The 16,044-nt window shown below is 38.9% G+C and overlaps 2 protein-coding genes across 3 annotated transcripts; both read left to right on the forward strand.

The window, feature by feature from the left end:
- The first annotated feature begins 1,134 nt into the window (after positions 1-1,134).
- unc45a (unc-45 myosin chaperone A) lies at positions 1,135-10,187 on the forward strand. Of its 2 annotated transcripts, none has more exons than XM_027173532.2 (19): positions 1,135-1,305; positions 1,642-1,843; positions 2,688-2,863; positions 3,422-3,511; positions 3,620-3,787; positions 3,909-4,077; positions 4,663-4,833; positions 4,999-5,170; positions 5,271-5,571; positions 5,973-6,067; positions 6,487-6,628; positions 7,136-7,276; positions 7,386-7,513; positions 7,660-7,726; positions 7,832-7,945; positions 8,400-8,515; positions 8,630-8,747; positions 8,894-9,049; positions 9,433-10,187. In XM_027173532.2, the coding sequence occupies exons 2-19, from the start codon at positions 1,642-1,644 to the stop codon at positions 9,715-9,717; spliced, it is 2,811 nt and encodes a 936-aa protein (XP_027029333.1). In that variant the 5' UTR covers positions 1,135-1,305; the 3' UTR covers positions 9,718-10,187. The 2 variants fall into 2 exon arrangements, with proteins under 2 accessions (XP_027029333.1, XP_047675883.1); XM_047819927.1 differs by lacking the exon at positions 1,135-1,305 and adding an exon at positions 1,382-1,499.
- A 1,477-nt stretch (positions 10,188-11,664) lies between these two features.
- Positions 11,665-14,496, forward strand: gdpgp1 (GDP-D-glucose phosphorylase 1). Its single transcript, XM_027172968.2, has one exon. The coding sequence runs from the start codon at positions 11,899-11,901 to the stop codon at positions 12,961-12,963; it is 1,065 nt and encodes a 354-aa protein (XP_027028769.1). The 5' UTR covers positions 11,665-11,898; the 3' UTR covers positions 12,964-14,496.
- The last annotated feature ends 1,548 nt before the right edge of the window (positions 14,497-16,044 follow it).

Genomic DNA, 16,044 nt, shown 5'->3' on the forward strand with positions numbered 1-16,044 from the left:
AACTTACAGTCCCAATTCTGTGTTGCAAGTGGGTAAGAATGATACACTGCGAATATTGTTTTTATTGATTCAGCCAAGTAAGTAAGCACGATTTTTGTCTGGGCTTGTTACAGCTATGCTGACACAATCATTTAAATTTCTGTCTTTTAGCAGACACCCTTATCCAGAGTGACTTACACTTTATTTAAATTCAACTGAGGGTTAAGGGCCTTGCTTAGGGGCCCAGCAGTGGCAGCCTGGTGTACCTAGGATTCAAATTAATGACCTTCTGGTCAGTAGTCCAACACCTTAACCACATCCCACAATCATGCTACCTAGTGCATGTTTGAACATGAGAGATCTGGAGCTTAGAAATGGGACTCCAGTTCTCTGGAGACCTCAGAGACTTTTGTCTGTAAAGTAATACACTGCAGAAGTATTGATTTAAATATTGATTAGTAATGATTCCATATCAGAAAACTAAGCTTTTATGTTTCAATTACAAAGCACTCATACTGGGGCACATATATACTTCCTAATTTTCCTAAGTACATGTCTAAGTTGTTACTATGAAAACAATAACAGAACATTAATATAAACCTGCCATTTGCTTTGCACTATAGTCCAACTGTGCTGTTATAGAAATCCATACTGCGTCATTCTTTTATTATTCGTTTCTTAATATACACTTGTTGATATGTTTTATTAGTTGTGATACTGTGAGGACATCTGTTAAGCCTCACTTTATTAACTATATTATCTTGGTTTATAATTTGTAATAAGTATATGTTGGGCTGCAATTTAGAGAAGACTATGTATAAATCAGTCTTTAACCAGCATTCACTGAGCACATTCCTTAACAGGACACACTGCTTCTGCTGCAGCTGCACATCCCATAACAGTACAGATTCCCTACAAACAAACCGTGCAGTCCACCATTTATGGTAATATACTACAGGAAAAATGGGGCGTGTTTGAAGCATACGTCATTAACGTGCGTCCTAAAGCAATCCAGGAAGTAAACATTTCGCACCCATATTCCTATAATCCCGCCTTCTATATTTTCATAGGCTAATGTCATCCTATTTCTGTGCAGTGATTGGTTACAACCTAAGTGACTTGTTTCTTTTAGCCAACTGTGGCAGCCTTTGTACAAAAACGGGTAGGGTAAAAAGAAAGCTATACGGAATGCTCCAGAAGCCTGAAAACATTAAGAATAGTTGTGTTAAACTATGATAAGAGATACTGGTGATTATCAAACGGTTTAACTGGGCTTAACTTGGGAGACCACTGAATGTGTAAAGCAGTACGTGAACACAGAGAAAGGTAAAGTGAATGAATAGAATGTAAACAGTTCAACAAGGAACTGAACATGTACCGTTATTTACAGTAACAATGTGTTATATGACAGTGTTTCATAACATAGTGTGCAATGCAACAGAAGAGACTCTCAGAAAACTGTTATTAAAACGTTCTACTCTTGGTTGAGGTGTAGCATAAGAGACAGGTAGAAATCAAAGGTACAGAAAAAATTTTATCAAGCTTACTTTCTTTTCTAAAAATGTAGATGGACTGTTATACTTGTACACTGACCAATCCCCACCCCAGCATTATATAAATCTACTTCACCATGAATGTTCTATGCTGTTTTTACTGTTACAGATGACTCAAGACTCCTTGGCTTTAAAAGAAGAGGGAAACAACTTGTTTAAAAGTGGTGATGTCCAGGGCGCTCTGAGCTGCTACACCAAAGCTCTAAATCTGACTGAGACTGAGTCTGAGCGAGCTGTGCTGTACCGAAACCGATGTGCCTGCTACCTCAAACTGAATGACTACAACAAGGCTAAAGCTGATGCCAGCAAAGGTACACCAGTCTACATGCAGAAAGATACAGAGCCCCACTAGTGACATCTCTTTTTAATCAAACATTTTATCATTTGGTTAATTAGATAATTTATTTCTTCTGCCAAGTGTGAGTACTGCCTGTGTTTGAGTCCATGTGAGTTAATTAAAATTGTGGGATGTAGCCTAGAGGTTAAGGCATTGGACTACTGATCGGAAGGTCATGAGTTCAAATCCCAGGTCTACCAAGTTTCCACTGCTGGCCCCCTGAGCGAGGCCCTTAACCCCTCAAAAATTGCTTAGTTCTATAAATTGAAATAAAATGTAAGTCACTCTGGATAAGGCTGTCTGCTAAATGCTGTAAATGTAAATACATGAATTAGGGGTCTGTTTTTAAGAATTATGTCATGTTTCCCTACCAGTGACTTTGCAGCTATATGAATCTTTAGTTATCTGCATAATTAATTCCAAGAGGAAAATGAACATGAATTCAGTTCACTCAGCTTATCTTCTTTGTAGACCCTGATACAACATGCAGTCTTCTTCTTGTGGACACAACACAATGATCATGCCTTAATAATCTGTAGCCACATGCACATATTTTATTCTCTGGGATTGTTTTTCATTTTTTCATGATTATTTGTTAATGGGGAGGTGACTTAGTCATTTTAAGATCAATTCAATTTAAGATCAATTCAATTCAATATGGTTTCTGTAACTGCCTTAGTTCACAAAGTTGCTGTTATGCTCAGCCAAGTATAATATCATAATGATGAATTCCAACTAGAAACTAAAATGTACAGCAAAAGTTGCTTGTCTTAGTTCTGAAAGCTGTAAGCCTGAACTAGTAGTGTGTTTTTGAACAGCACTAGAAACCGACCCAGGTGACATCAAGGCTCGGTTTCGGCGTGCACAGGCTTTGCATAAGCTCGGACAGCTGGACCAGGCCTTCCTTGATTCACAGAAATGCTCACAGCTGGAACCCAAAAATAAAGCATTTCATGATTTGCTCCGGCAACTCAGTGCTGAGATCCAACAGAAGGTAAGATCACATAGTCATACAAGACATACCAGTCTTATTGTTAATTGTGATATTTATACAGGATTGTTCTCTTTTGCATGTATACAAAGAGTTGCCAGTTTATTGGATAAACTGTCTTTCTGTCCTTATCCCACACTGCTTTTTTTCTCTGGGCGCATCTGTGTTTGCGTCTGCGTGTACATGTGCGGATCTGCGAGTGCAGTTAGGAATTACATACCTGTGTTTGGGAGAGTAATAGTTATAGTAATACTTCTTTCTGTTCGGGGTCACCACAGCAGATCATGTGGTCTGCATATTTAATTAGGTGCAGATTTTACGTTGGATGCCCTTCCTGACTCAACCCTCCCATTTTATCTGGGCTTGGGACCAGTACTGAGAGTTAGCTTTTAGTGGTTGGGTTCCTGTGTTTAGTGGTGTGGTGTCCTGCCACTCGACCACCATGAGGCAAGATCTGGAAGACTATAGTCTAAAATCAGTCATATGTTACTGGCTTTCCTCACTGTTTAAGGCTTGGTCACATAGTGGCAAGATTGTTTGTATGTGTTTTCATTCTTCTAGGCCATGCAGCTCTCTTCCACCGACTCTCGTGTTCAGCAGATGTTCAAACTCCTAATGGACAATTCTACACAGGCCTCAGACAGAGAGAAGGTTCTTATATTATAATAGCTATTTTTTTATTTGTTGCTTATAAGTCATTTATCATCCAGATCAATATTACTATGCCTTCCCTGGTGCAAAATTCTTTGTTTTGCCCAGGCTGCTCAGAATCTGGTGGTGATTGCACGTGAGGATGCCGGAGCAGAACAAATATTCAGAAATGATGGTGTGAAGCTCCTCCAGAAACTGCTGGAATCTCAGCAAGAGGACATGGTCCTCTCGGCACTCAGAACTCTGGTTGGGCTGTGCACAGGGCATCAGTCCAGGGTGAGGTGATCGATGAAATTAAGCTTGCAACTTTACATTACTTCATTCAAATCTATTCATATCCCAGATGAATTGCAGATAGATACAAAATTTGCTTATACAAATACCTGCTTGCCTACAGACAATGGCCATTGTGAATGAATTGGGAATGGACAGGCTGTGTGGCATCATGGGTTCTTCAGTTTCGACAGTGTCTCTGTCGGCCTGTCACTTGCTTCAGGTCATGTTTGAGGCTCTTACCCAGGGCATGAATAAAGAAGTCAGAGGGAAGGATGAGGCTATACTGCCAGGTGAGGGAGAGTCCTGAACTGAGCAAAACATATGCATAATAATTAAAACATTCCTTATATAGCCAGCTTTTTAAAATTATTCCATCCTGTCTGTTGTGTATACAGTATGTCACGTTTATTAACAAGAAACAATTTAATCATTCCATAAACCTTGAAAATTTGTGACTGTGTAACAGTTTTAGAGATAGATAAAAGCAAAATGCTAGAGGGTTCCTTTTAAACTTGCTTTAATATGTATTTTATATATATTATCGTGCATATTTGCTTTTGCCAGATCTGTCTGTTTATATTCTAAATTAATCTTGTAGCTCATGACACTGATATAGTGACAAGCAAAACAAAGATTTTCACTTAGGTAATATATGCAGTAATTATTGTCCTACATTTTAAATCATAGCAAAAATGTCTAATTTTTTATTTATTTATTCATTTTTTTGTATTTTCACAAACATTGTGGACATACAAACATAATGCATTTTCCCTTTATTTTTCTTTCTTAAACTCCTATTCAGTCTGTAGTATCTACAACATACAGTATATGAGTGAGTGTCTATATAGAAATGTTTATCTGCTTCTGTGAGATAGAGCCATCCCGTGAGCTACGATCCATGCTGCGGCATCTTATTGACATGCTACCTGCATTGAGTGTGTCTGGACCTGGACGTGACAGTGCTATCAACCTTCTGGTGAAACAAGTGCCACGGAAGTCTCAGAAAAGCCCAGACAACTCCCTCAGCCTGTTGGTTATTGATCAAGGTGAGATGGCGCACATGATCTGGCTTACATTTAGCTGGCCTGTGGCAGAGGATTGCATGTGCGGATTAGTGCAATTATCTTTTAGAATCACTAAACAATTTCCAGGATATTGTCCCAAGCATGATAGTAGAGATTCTTGTACATTACCAGTTGTATACCCCACAGGCCTGAAAAAGATTCTGGAAGTGGCAGGGACCGTTCCTGAGATAACAAAGGGGCCACCTATCACTGAAAACACTCATATGAACTGCTCAGTACTGCTTAATAAGTTATATGATGATCTGAAGAGTGACAGCGAGAGAGAGAACTTCAACAAATTGTGTGAGGACTATATCCAGTGAGTATATCCAGTGAAGCTATTTTTTAAAATAGAATAATATATAATTTTTGCATTTAAGGATAAAAAGGTAACCTATAGCATGGTCTTTTCTGTGCAGATACCATTTTGGGAGCCAAGGATTAGAAAGCAAACTGCGTGCAATACAAATGGTGTCAGTGTTGCTCCAGGGCCCCTGCGATGTGGGCAACCGTACCTTGGAGATGTCAGGCATGATGGATGCTGTCATTTCTTTGTGTGCTTCTGAGAATGTCACCCATCAACAGGTAGCAGTAGAGGCACTCATTCATGCTGCTGGCAAGGCAAAGAGAGCATCCTTCATTACAGCAAATGGAGTGGCACTGCTGAAGGACCTTTACAAAAAAAGTGAAAATGAACAGATACGGGTTCGAGCACTTGTGGTGAGTATTCACCAGAATGCGATAATACTTCCATTTTGCACAGAAATTGCTTTGGCTTACAATCTAGTCAAGAAAATCTGGTCAAACTGCTACCACAAGATTGTGATCCAAGATTACCAATACATGAGATTGTGATCTAGTGATTCCATTGGCCATGACAGACAGAATTCCAGCTGGTAGCTTGTTCCCTATATAGTTTTTGCATAATTAGAAGCAGTGCTGTGGGTCAGTGTTTTGCTCAAGGGTGAAATTGGCAGTTTTCATTCAAATGCTTGTAAAGGGAAGTATATGTAAAGAACTAATGTACATGAAGTGGTTCATGGGGTACATAATTATAATTTGACACCAAGTGCACTGGATCATTGGCATTTTAAACATGGAAACTATATGGTGTTTTACAGGGATTGTGTAAACTTGGCTCAGCCGGAGGCACAGATTTCAGCATGAAGCAGTTTGCGGAGGGGTCAACTCTCAAACTTGCCAAACAATGCAGGAAGTATGTTTCTCATTTCCAGAAATAACACAGCTGATAAGAACATACATAGAAATGTTTGACTAATCTTTTGCAATATTTTGTAATATTGAAGGATGTTCCATGGAATCACAGTGACCAAGCATGAGTGCAAAATCATCAATATAGGAGTTGTTTAGGAGTGAATCTGTAACCTTTTTCCGTTTCTATGCCATGGGAGAGGTGGAAGGAGTTTTGACCTGATTTGACTCCCATTACTTATGTTTGCAATCATTCCATAAATTATTTGTTTGGATATGAGGAATGTAAAACACATTACAGACCATGAATAAGCACAATATTTTATCATTGGTGTAATACTAATTAAATTAAGTATAAAGACAGAAGTGCTTACAATAGGTAACTAGCTCCATACTCCTCTGTAATCTGGGTTATTTTTGCAGGTGGCTATGCAATGATTCACTTCCTCAGACCTCTCGGCGCTGGGCTGTTGAAGGCCTGGCATACCTCACCTTTGATGCTGATGTGAAAGAGGATTTGGTGGAAGACAAAAATGCTCTTCAGGCCATGTTCCAGCTGGCAAAGGTAAATGCAAAACAACAGACAAATTTAATTCAAACAGCGACATGGTTTGTTTTGTTTGAGGGATGGCCATGACACGTGTCCAAAGGGTTTCGTGTCACATTCTAGCTGGCAGTAATGCTTTGTGGATGTTTTCATGTAAAATCAATTAATGAAAAGTGATTATATACAGGATGTGGCTAAAGAGGGTGTTTTTACTATGTATTATACACAGCATATAAATCACCATATAAGAAACTTATGGTGAGGGTGGAGGTGTATCTAATAAACTCAGTGTAATAAATATAAACTCTGAGTTGCCATTTATCTGATGCACATACCCTGTGGGTATATCATTTCTAAGTACAGGCCATTTGTTTTGCACATTTTGCCAGACTCCTATTTTTCAGTGAAATGGGAATGTTAAAAATAGATATTGGAAGTGTAGAGCAAAGGATTTTATATATCATATATTATACGTTCCCAACTCATTTTCTCATACACACATTCATTCTCTCTCGCTCACTGTAGTCGGAAGATAAAACTGTATTGTTTGCCATTGGATCTACATTAGTAAACTGTACCAATAGTTATGACATCGAGAAGCCGGATCCTCAGTTGGTAGAACTGGCCAAATATGCCAAACAGCACGTACCCGAGGAGCATCCAAAGGTAACAGAATAGCTTCATATAATCTACATCTGTGATTCTGATTATTTAGGAATACACATGAGAATTTGATAAGACCTTAATAAGAACTGATGGCTATTTTGTTCTTCAGGATGCTCAGTCTTTTGTGGAAAAGCGTTTGGTCAAACTTTTGGAGGCTGGGGTGGTTTCAGCATTAGTATGTATGGTTAAACAAGAAAGTCCTGCTCTCACTGATACATGTAGAGAATTTATTGCCAGGTATGTACTATTATATTGAATATTTTCTTACCATTATGATTTAAACATAGACAGTATGTACCAGTTGTAGCTCAAATGCACTGTGACCCCCGTTCATTTCTTTCTCACTTTCTTGAACGTATCCTGTCTTTTCTCTTCCTTGTCAGGGTGTTCCTGGCTTTAGTGGAACGCCAAGAAGACCGGGGAATGGTGGTGGCACAGGGTGGAGGAAAAGTAAGATCTCCCAAAAGAAAGTAGTGATGTTTTAAAACCATTACACAATACCATTCATATTATTTATTCACATATTGATCTAAACATCTTAATCATCATTAACAGGCATTGTTACCTCTGGCATCAGAAAACACAGATGTAGGTAAAGTCAAAGCAGCGCAAGCATTGGCCAAAATCACCATCACCTCAAATCCTGAGATTGCCTTTCCTGGGGAGAGGGTAAGACAATTAGCCTTGCCTAAAGACCCTCGTCTTGTTATCATTCTTTCCTTGTCTGTGTTTCTTCTGAATTCTTATTAAAAATGAGCTAATTCATTTTCATTATTATTTATAAATATTATAGAATTTGCAAAATCATTGTACTAAATATGTTATTTAGCCAATAAATTTTTCCCCAACTGAAGTAGATTTGCACAAAAAGTAAAACAATTCCAACCAATACTAATGAAATTAATTGACTGATAAACAACTGTTTTACAATCACTACTTTTGGCTACTTTTAACCCAACACATGGCCAGTAATGAATTAGAAGATCGGAACTTGGCCAGTACGGTTTTTCAGATGCATTTTTGCAATAGTTTAATATGTTTATGCATTATTTAGTTTATTCATTTGGATAGAAAACTTACTAGAACTTTTTGACATGTTAGTGCTGGCTGTTTGTGTGTTCAGGTTTATGAGGTGGTGCGTCCACTTGTGAATCTCTTGGCCCTGGATTGCTCTCTCCTGCAGAATTTTGAGGCCCTGATGGCCCTCACTAACCTTGCTGGCATTAGTGACAGACTCCGGTTAGTTCAATCACTATATGAACGCACTGACTTGTAAAGTTGTAATTTTATAGTCCTGTCTTAAAATATGTCTTTTTAAATGATGTTGAAAGAGAGATTTAACATGATTTACAGACAGAAGATTATTAAGGAAAAAGCTGTGCCTAAAGTGGAGGGCTACATGTTTGAGGAGCATGACCTGGTGCGAGCAGCAGCCACTGAGTGCATGTGTAACTTGATCTTAAGCCCTGAGGTACATTTCAGCTTTACAATAGAACCTGGTGTTCAAAAAAAATCTGGTGTTCAAATGTCAAGCACTGTCTGTTTTTTTTTTTTTTTTGTGCATTAGTTTCCTCCTTTTATATGGAAATGTGTGGTTTTATGTTTCTCGTTCCTCAGGTGCAGAAACTTTATCTGGTTACAGACAGCGACCGATTGAAACTCTTAGTTTTGTACAGTGGTGAGGATGATGAGAGACTGAGGAAGGCTGCAGCTGGAACCCTAGCAGTGCTCACTGGGGAAATGCCAGAAGTCTGTGCACGGATCCCCAGCACTGTAAGTTTTGCAGTTGAAATATCCTGAACAGGCCAACTGGGACAAAAAACTCAGAAAAAAATAGGATTTGTTTTTAAAGTCCCTTTATTCTGTTTACATAGATTTCATAGATAGGGTTACACTCTAACTTTGTAAACCTATTGTGTTCAGTATAAGCTTTATGGGAACTAGCTACAGGTTATAGATAACAACCTTTTAAATTGAAACATGATGAAATGTAAAAGCAGTAAAAGTGTAGACGTTATGCTGCTGTGCCATTTTATTAGTTTATTTGGTGTTAAGTGACAATATGATTAATAATCAATTCATTAATTATATCTAACTGTACTTTTATTTTTACTTTCTATGACATTAATTCTAGTCATGTCTGTTCTTTAATTTAGACCAGTCACTGGTTGGAGATCCTGCAAGCTTTGCTGCTGAGTGACAGCCAGGATCTATGTCACCGTGGTGTAGTCATCACAATGAACCTGATGCAGGCAGAGAGGAGTCTAGCTGAAAACCTAATGGAGAGTGAGGTGCTGGAGATCCTCTCTGTCCTGGCTAAAGCAACCGAATCTAACAAAGCTCCTGTCAGTAGAGCAGCCCAGCACTGTCTCGACTTAGCTCTGGAGTACGGCCTTATCAGGAGCAACGACGGCAAAACCAGTGGAAAATCTGAGCCATGATCAGATGGGTTATCCTTACACAAGCAACTCACTACAAGTCTTAATTCTAATGCATACCTTATTTTCATATGTAATATGTGATTATACAGAGTATTTGTTATCCGGAAATGAGAATGGACAGCAGGGAAGAGATGTGTTCTATTTTTGTTCTTGTTTCACCAGACATAATTATTTAATAGCACATTTATTCTTGTTGTTTTTTTTTTTGTTTGTTTGTTTGTTTGTTTTTGTTTTTGTTTTTTGCTAGTAGCTGGTTAGACCTAGCCGGATCTTTTTAAGTAGAGTCTTCACAATGAAAGGAAGTAGAAATGTAGAGACCAAATTTGTATTTTAGTACCATTTACTTGCACTGATTTTTTATTTTTGTTTGTTTTTGTTGTTTTCCTTCATAGTTTTACTTTCTTTTTTCAGCTTTTATATAATACAGATGGACCACGGCATAGCTAAAATAAAAAAAAACGTGTAATAAGCGTGTGAATATTGATTCATTCATTTTGGGGAAAAAAACGTATGAGAGCAGACGTCCTGTTATATGTCTTTATCTTTATAACTTCAGTCAGTGGTGTAGTCTACGTGATACGCAGATATACGCCGTGGTATACCCACTAAGAAAGGCCAAGGACTTCCGTATACCCACTTAAAAAGCGTGAAGATACGTAACAATATCGTTTTGTGACAACTTTCATTCATAAATTCACTCCGTCTGTGTTGCGATTGCGAATCACTAACGTTTTTGGACCATTGGGGCTTCCGTGGCCTGTGACCTGATCTGGCGTCACCTACCGAGGAGGAAAATCAGTTGCTTGGCGGTCTTTTGTGGCGCAAATTTTAAATTAACTAACTAATGTAAAATAAGATATGAAACGAAAGCAGACTCAAACTACACTCTGAGTTTTCGGAAGCCTGCACTTAAAGCTACAGCAGCTTCGGGTGACATTTCCCCCACAGCCCGAGTACAAATGTATTTGGAAAGCTTTGTAAACTACCAGTTCATTCAGTTCATAATATTCTGCAGTGAAAAAGTGTTGGTGATAAAACTGAACAAATGTTTATTGAATATTGACAGCTGATAAAACCTGTGCTCCAGGTATCATATTCTAAATGTAGCTCTTAAAGGTACAGTTCACCCAAATATGAAAATTGTTATTTTTCAAAATATCATATTTTGTGTTAAACAAAAGAAAGAAACTCATACAGTTTTCGAACAAATTGAGGTTGAGGAAATAACACAATTTTCATTTTTGGGTTAACTATACCTTTAAGAGCTACATTTAGCCTTAAATGTTATATGAATATGGGACCTGGAGCACAGGTTTTATCAGCTGACTGTCTTTTGTTGCTTATAATAAATTGGAATGTTGATAACACATAAGCAGTATTTAAAAATGCTCTCAATTACATGTAGATGCATATTTTATGCGTTAGTGAGTGTGGTGGTGCCTATGGGGTGTAGCTCTAGGATGGGTGCGTATGAGGCTGGGGGGGGGGGATCACAGTATACTCACTACGAAAACTAGACTACACCACCGACTTCTGTAAGACCACGTGGCAAACCACACCGTACGGTCCAATAGGATACGTGGTTTGAATGACGTAAGGAAAGGAAAGCTTGTTGCCAGCTCTTTGGTTTTCACACAACACTCTTAAATGTGTTTTTTTTTTTTTTTTTTCAAAACTGAGTGTCAACTAATGGATGTTACACGTTGCTTGCTTTCAGTGATTTCTGAAATTTCTGACTCTCAAAAGAATTTTCATTAAATTCATGCGTGTTATTGAAATAAATATTTTAAACCAGGTTTAATCCGTATTTAAATTATATGATTATTATAGGATGATGGAGAGTCTAATACATTCATTTGCAAACTCAGTGTCTCTTCAACTAGGATTTAAACTTTCTTCCTGGACTACAGAGTTTTTTAGGCATTACGGGGGTTAAGGGGGTTTTAATCATCAGACCTGGCAACCCCGAAGAATATCGGAAATGAGTGAAATATTAGGAAAGGCTATGAAACCGTGAGTAACGGGACGCAGTGGTCAGCTTTGGATGAAAAGGAGGTGTTACGCGCGTCGTAAACACGCACCTGACACGTCTTTTAATGTTGTATTAGTGTTCCTTTGTTTCACTTACAGTCACAATTTAAACATCAAAGGACTTCCGGTTCCCCGGTAGTTTGTAAAGCCATGGATGGACCGGGGCACGTTTTCTCTTACACTAACAAGGACTTTGTGTACAACGTGTGCCGGATTAATGGAAGGACCGATGTCAGGTCCAGGTTTGATGTAGCCCTGAAATGCGGCTGGGCAGAAAAGATGAAACTCGGGCTCTTCAGATATCATTTAGGGGATTTGGAGACGCGTGTGTTACCCGGCGAATGTGGATATATCTCTCAGCTCAACATTCAGAGAGGCATCGAAAGGAGGAAACCTCAAGAAATCCTGAGTATCCAGCAGCAGTTTGACCACAAACTCTTTAACTTCAATAAGATCAATTCAGCAGAAATCTTGTTTGAGATGCACAAAGCGGAGCAGATTTATACACATGCTGGGCAGGGAACCTGTGCCACGTGTGTTGTGATCATAAACGTGAGTCCGTTAGAGTTCGGACACTGTTTGCTGGTTCCTGAGCCTTCCCGGTGTCATCCTCAGATCTTAACGCCTCTAGCTCTCCAAATCGGGGTTGAGTCCTTGTTCCTTAGCGCAGATCCCGGATTCCGAGTCGGGTTTAACAGTCTGGGTGCGTTTGCTTCTGTTAATCACCTACACCTTCATGCGTATTACTTAAACCACCCTTTAAGAATCGAGTCTGCACGCACAGAGGTTATCTTTCCCAAAAAGAGATTGTACCGGCTTGTGGATTTTCCAAAAGCCTTCATGTTTTATACGGACGGCCAAGATGAAGCGCAAGCGGTCGCCGTCACCGTCTGCAGGCTCACAGACTTTCTCGTAGAGAGAAATATCGCCCATAATGTCTTCATGACTCGAGCCTGCGATCCAGACAGTGAAACCCAGTCGTCACTTCGCCACGGAGTGCGCATCTTCATCTGGCCCCGAGTGACGTGTTTTGGAGCCAAAGAAGAATCCGCATTTAACGTGGCTCTGTGTGAACTGGCCGGTCATCTTCCGTTTAAAAACAGAGAGGACTATGAGCGCCTGGATGAGGATGGGGTCAAAGCAATTGTTCAGAGGTACCTCCTCAGTGACGAAGAGTTTGCTGACTTAGAAAAAGAAATTGTTGCAAATTTATAAACAGAATTTGCTCTACTACTGAATGTCTTAAACAGATGGAATCAGGTATTTCTCTTGCTTGACTGGTATCAACACCTACACTGGCGCTTTGCAGATAAAATCTGACACTAATGATCTAGGTTATTAGTTATATTCAACACAAAAACTGGCACAACACAGTGCTCTCCCCCTGGGCCAGCTTGGTGGCTCTGGGATTTGAACTCATGACCTTCAAATCAGTAGTCCAACATCTTAACCACTGAGCTATCACTGCCCATGTCTGGATTTGTTCTGTTATATCAGAATCAGAATCAGGTTTATTGGCCAAATGTGTTGAAACACACAAGGAATTTGGTTCCAGGTCTTTGTGACTCTGAAAGGTACAGACATGTAAGTGATTTGACGATGTACACGTCTAGTAGTGATTTATTACAAAACAATACCACATTTTGCTAATTCCCACTCACTAGCTACCTCTATCAACTTCTGATACATTTTAAAGATACAATGCTCATATAGGACACAGGGGAGCTTAGATGGAATTGTTTACTGACACCCTTGACTATATAGTGCCGTTGCAATTGAGTGCAGAGAGAATTGTGCTCTCCTTCTCACTCAGAGAGCACTGTGTTGTGGCAGTTTTTGTGTTGAATATAACTAATAACCTAGATCATCAGTGTCAGATTTTATCTGCAAAGCACCAGTGTAGGTGTTGATTCCAGTCAAGCAAGAGAAATACCTGATTCTATCTGTTTAATATGATAATAATAGCTTTTAGTTGCCAGATACTGTATAGTTTCTGCTTGGCCGGAAATAATGCATACACACCAAGCCATTACCAGATTTCCAGGAATGAATGCCAGGCCTAGAGAAATTAACTGTATACTGACAACAGCTAATAATTGTTAATCTCATTACCGCTTGTCCAAACATTTACAATAGAGAAGCAAAGAGTAGGAGTGGATCAGATTTTTAAAAGAAATCTCAAATCCATTCTGACACCAGTCCAGCATTTCAAACTATTAACGATACCCAGTATTAGATTGCAACATTTCACATGAAAGCTAACGAGCAAAATGTCTTACCACAACACTTAAATCACATAAAGTGGCCTCATGATACAATGTCTATGATAACACTATCCATCTCTCCAACATCTACTCAAAATAGAATGAATGTAACTGTTTTTTTGCCTCTAAGGATATGCTAAATGCCTTTCTGTTTGTCATGAGAAAAAAACCTACTGCATGACATTGCACTATATTTATGATAAATATTGTACCATTGTTTTTGTTCTGTTCTTCATTTTTTGTCTGTCCTCATACTATGAGTAATTATAGGATAATATTTATTGATTAACTGGTTAAATAAATGACCAATAGTACTGTTGCATTTTCTCTTCTGTTTATATAACTTTGTAATACTTGTGGTATGGAGGGTTATGTTTAATTCATTTGTGTGCTTCTGCCAGTCAGTTGGGGGTAAACTTAATGTACTGAATGCACAACATTATTTGAGATAAGTACAAGTAAACAAAATGTTTTACAGTCAAAAGTGTGTGTGTCTGGTTTATTGGGACATTAATATTTATTCTTTTCTAGTGTGTTACAAAAAATTATTTTTGTTACTACTGTTACTATTAAGGGTAAACAACCCATTTTCTTGTGACCACAAACAGAATTGTGTCTGATAAAGCAATAGACCTGGTATTACCTGAAGCTCATTTTCACAATTTTCTAATAAGACCAATCCTGATTCTTTGTTACTTGTGACTTCCTAATAATGTTATACCTTGTCGAGCTACAGTAAGTTCACAATCCAGATTCATGTAATCATTACTCCAAGCCATGGTCATCCTTTATTGCTATCAGGTGTGAATACAGCCTTGTACAGGGAAGAAAGTAACTTTTATTGGTTTACTGGAATCCTTTGTACTTTCCTTAATAATTCTTTGTTGTGGGGATTTTCTCCACTGCATTTGAATCATTCATTCTTTCATTCATTTTCTACCACTTATCTGAACTACCTCGGGTCACAGGGAGCCTGTGCCTATCTCAGGCGTCATAGGGCATCAAGGCAGGATACACCCTGGACAGATTGCCAACCCATCGCAGGGCACACACACACATTCTCATTCACTCACGCAATCACACACTACGGACAATTTTCCAGAGATGCCAATCAATTTACCATGCATGTCTTTGGACTGGGGGTGGAAACCAGAGTACCCGGAGGAAACCCCGAGGCATGGGGGAGAACATGCAAACTCCACATACACAAGGCGGAGGCGGGAATCGAATCCCTAACCCTGGAGGTGTGAGGCAAACGTGCTAACCACTAAGCCACCGTGCCCCCGCATTTGAATCATTATTGCACATTTGTGCAATATTCAGGGAGATCTGCTGAGTGTATGACACATTTCAACTGTGGTACAGGAAATGTTGGACACAATGTAGATGGATTGAGATTTTTCATTATGAAGTGTAATGATGTGAAGTTATGGTAAATTAGTTACAAGGCATGTTATACCTATATTCATCCACAGCAGGGAGCTGTTGGTCAGTTCTTTGGCTTTTTGTTAATCCTACAGTAGATAGAGTTTAAGCAAGTCTTTTATTGTCATTTCAACCATATACAACTGAAGCAGTACACAGTGAAATGAAACGTTGTTTCTCCAGGACCATGGGGCTACATAGAGACAACACAGAGCTGAGGACTTAGCCACATAAAAAGTGCAATGTAAGCAACATAATGCAACAGTGTGAGAAAAAACAGACAATGAAAAACACTACAAGACAAATACACAAAATAGTGCTGATCAGTGTGCATACTGTATATTATAAAGTAAATTGTGCAACTAGAGCAACTGTAAACATATACAAACTTAAGTAGTAATAGGTTTTGAAATGTGGTGTGCAAAACAGCAATTGATTGTGATTTGCAAAGTCCAGTATAATTCACACAGTGTGTGTGTGTGTGTGTGTGTGTGTGTGTGTGTGTGTGTGTGTGTGTGTGTCTTGGTATAGTTCATTTCTGTTTGTTGAGGAGTCTGATGGCTTGAGGGAATGCTGCAAACATGATCTAATGGTTGGCAGCAAAAAT

This window comes from Tachysurus fulvidraco, chromosome 10 (genome assembly GCF_022655615.1).
Source record: "Tachysurus fulvidraco isolate hzauxx_2018 chromosome 10, HZAU_PFXX_2.0, whole genome shotgun sequence".
NCBI classification, from domain to species: domain Eukaryota; kingdom Metazoa; phylum Chordata; class Actinopteri; order Siluriformes; family Bagridae; genus Tachysurus; species Tachysurus fulvidraco.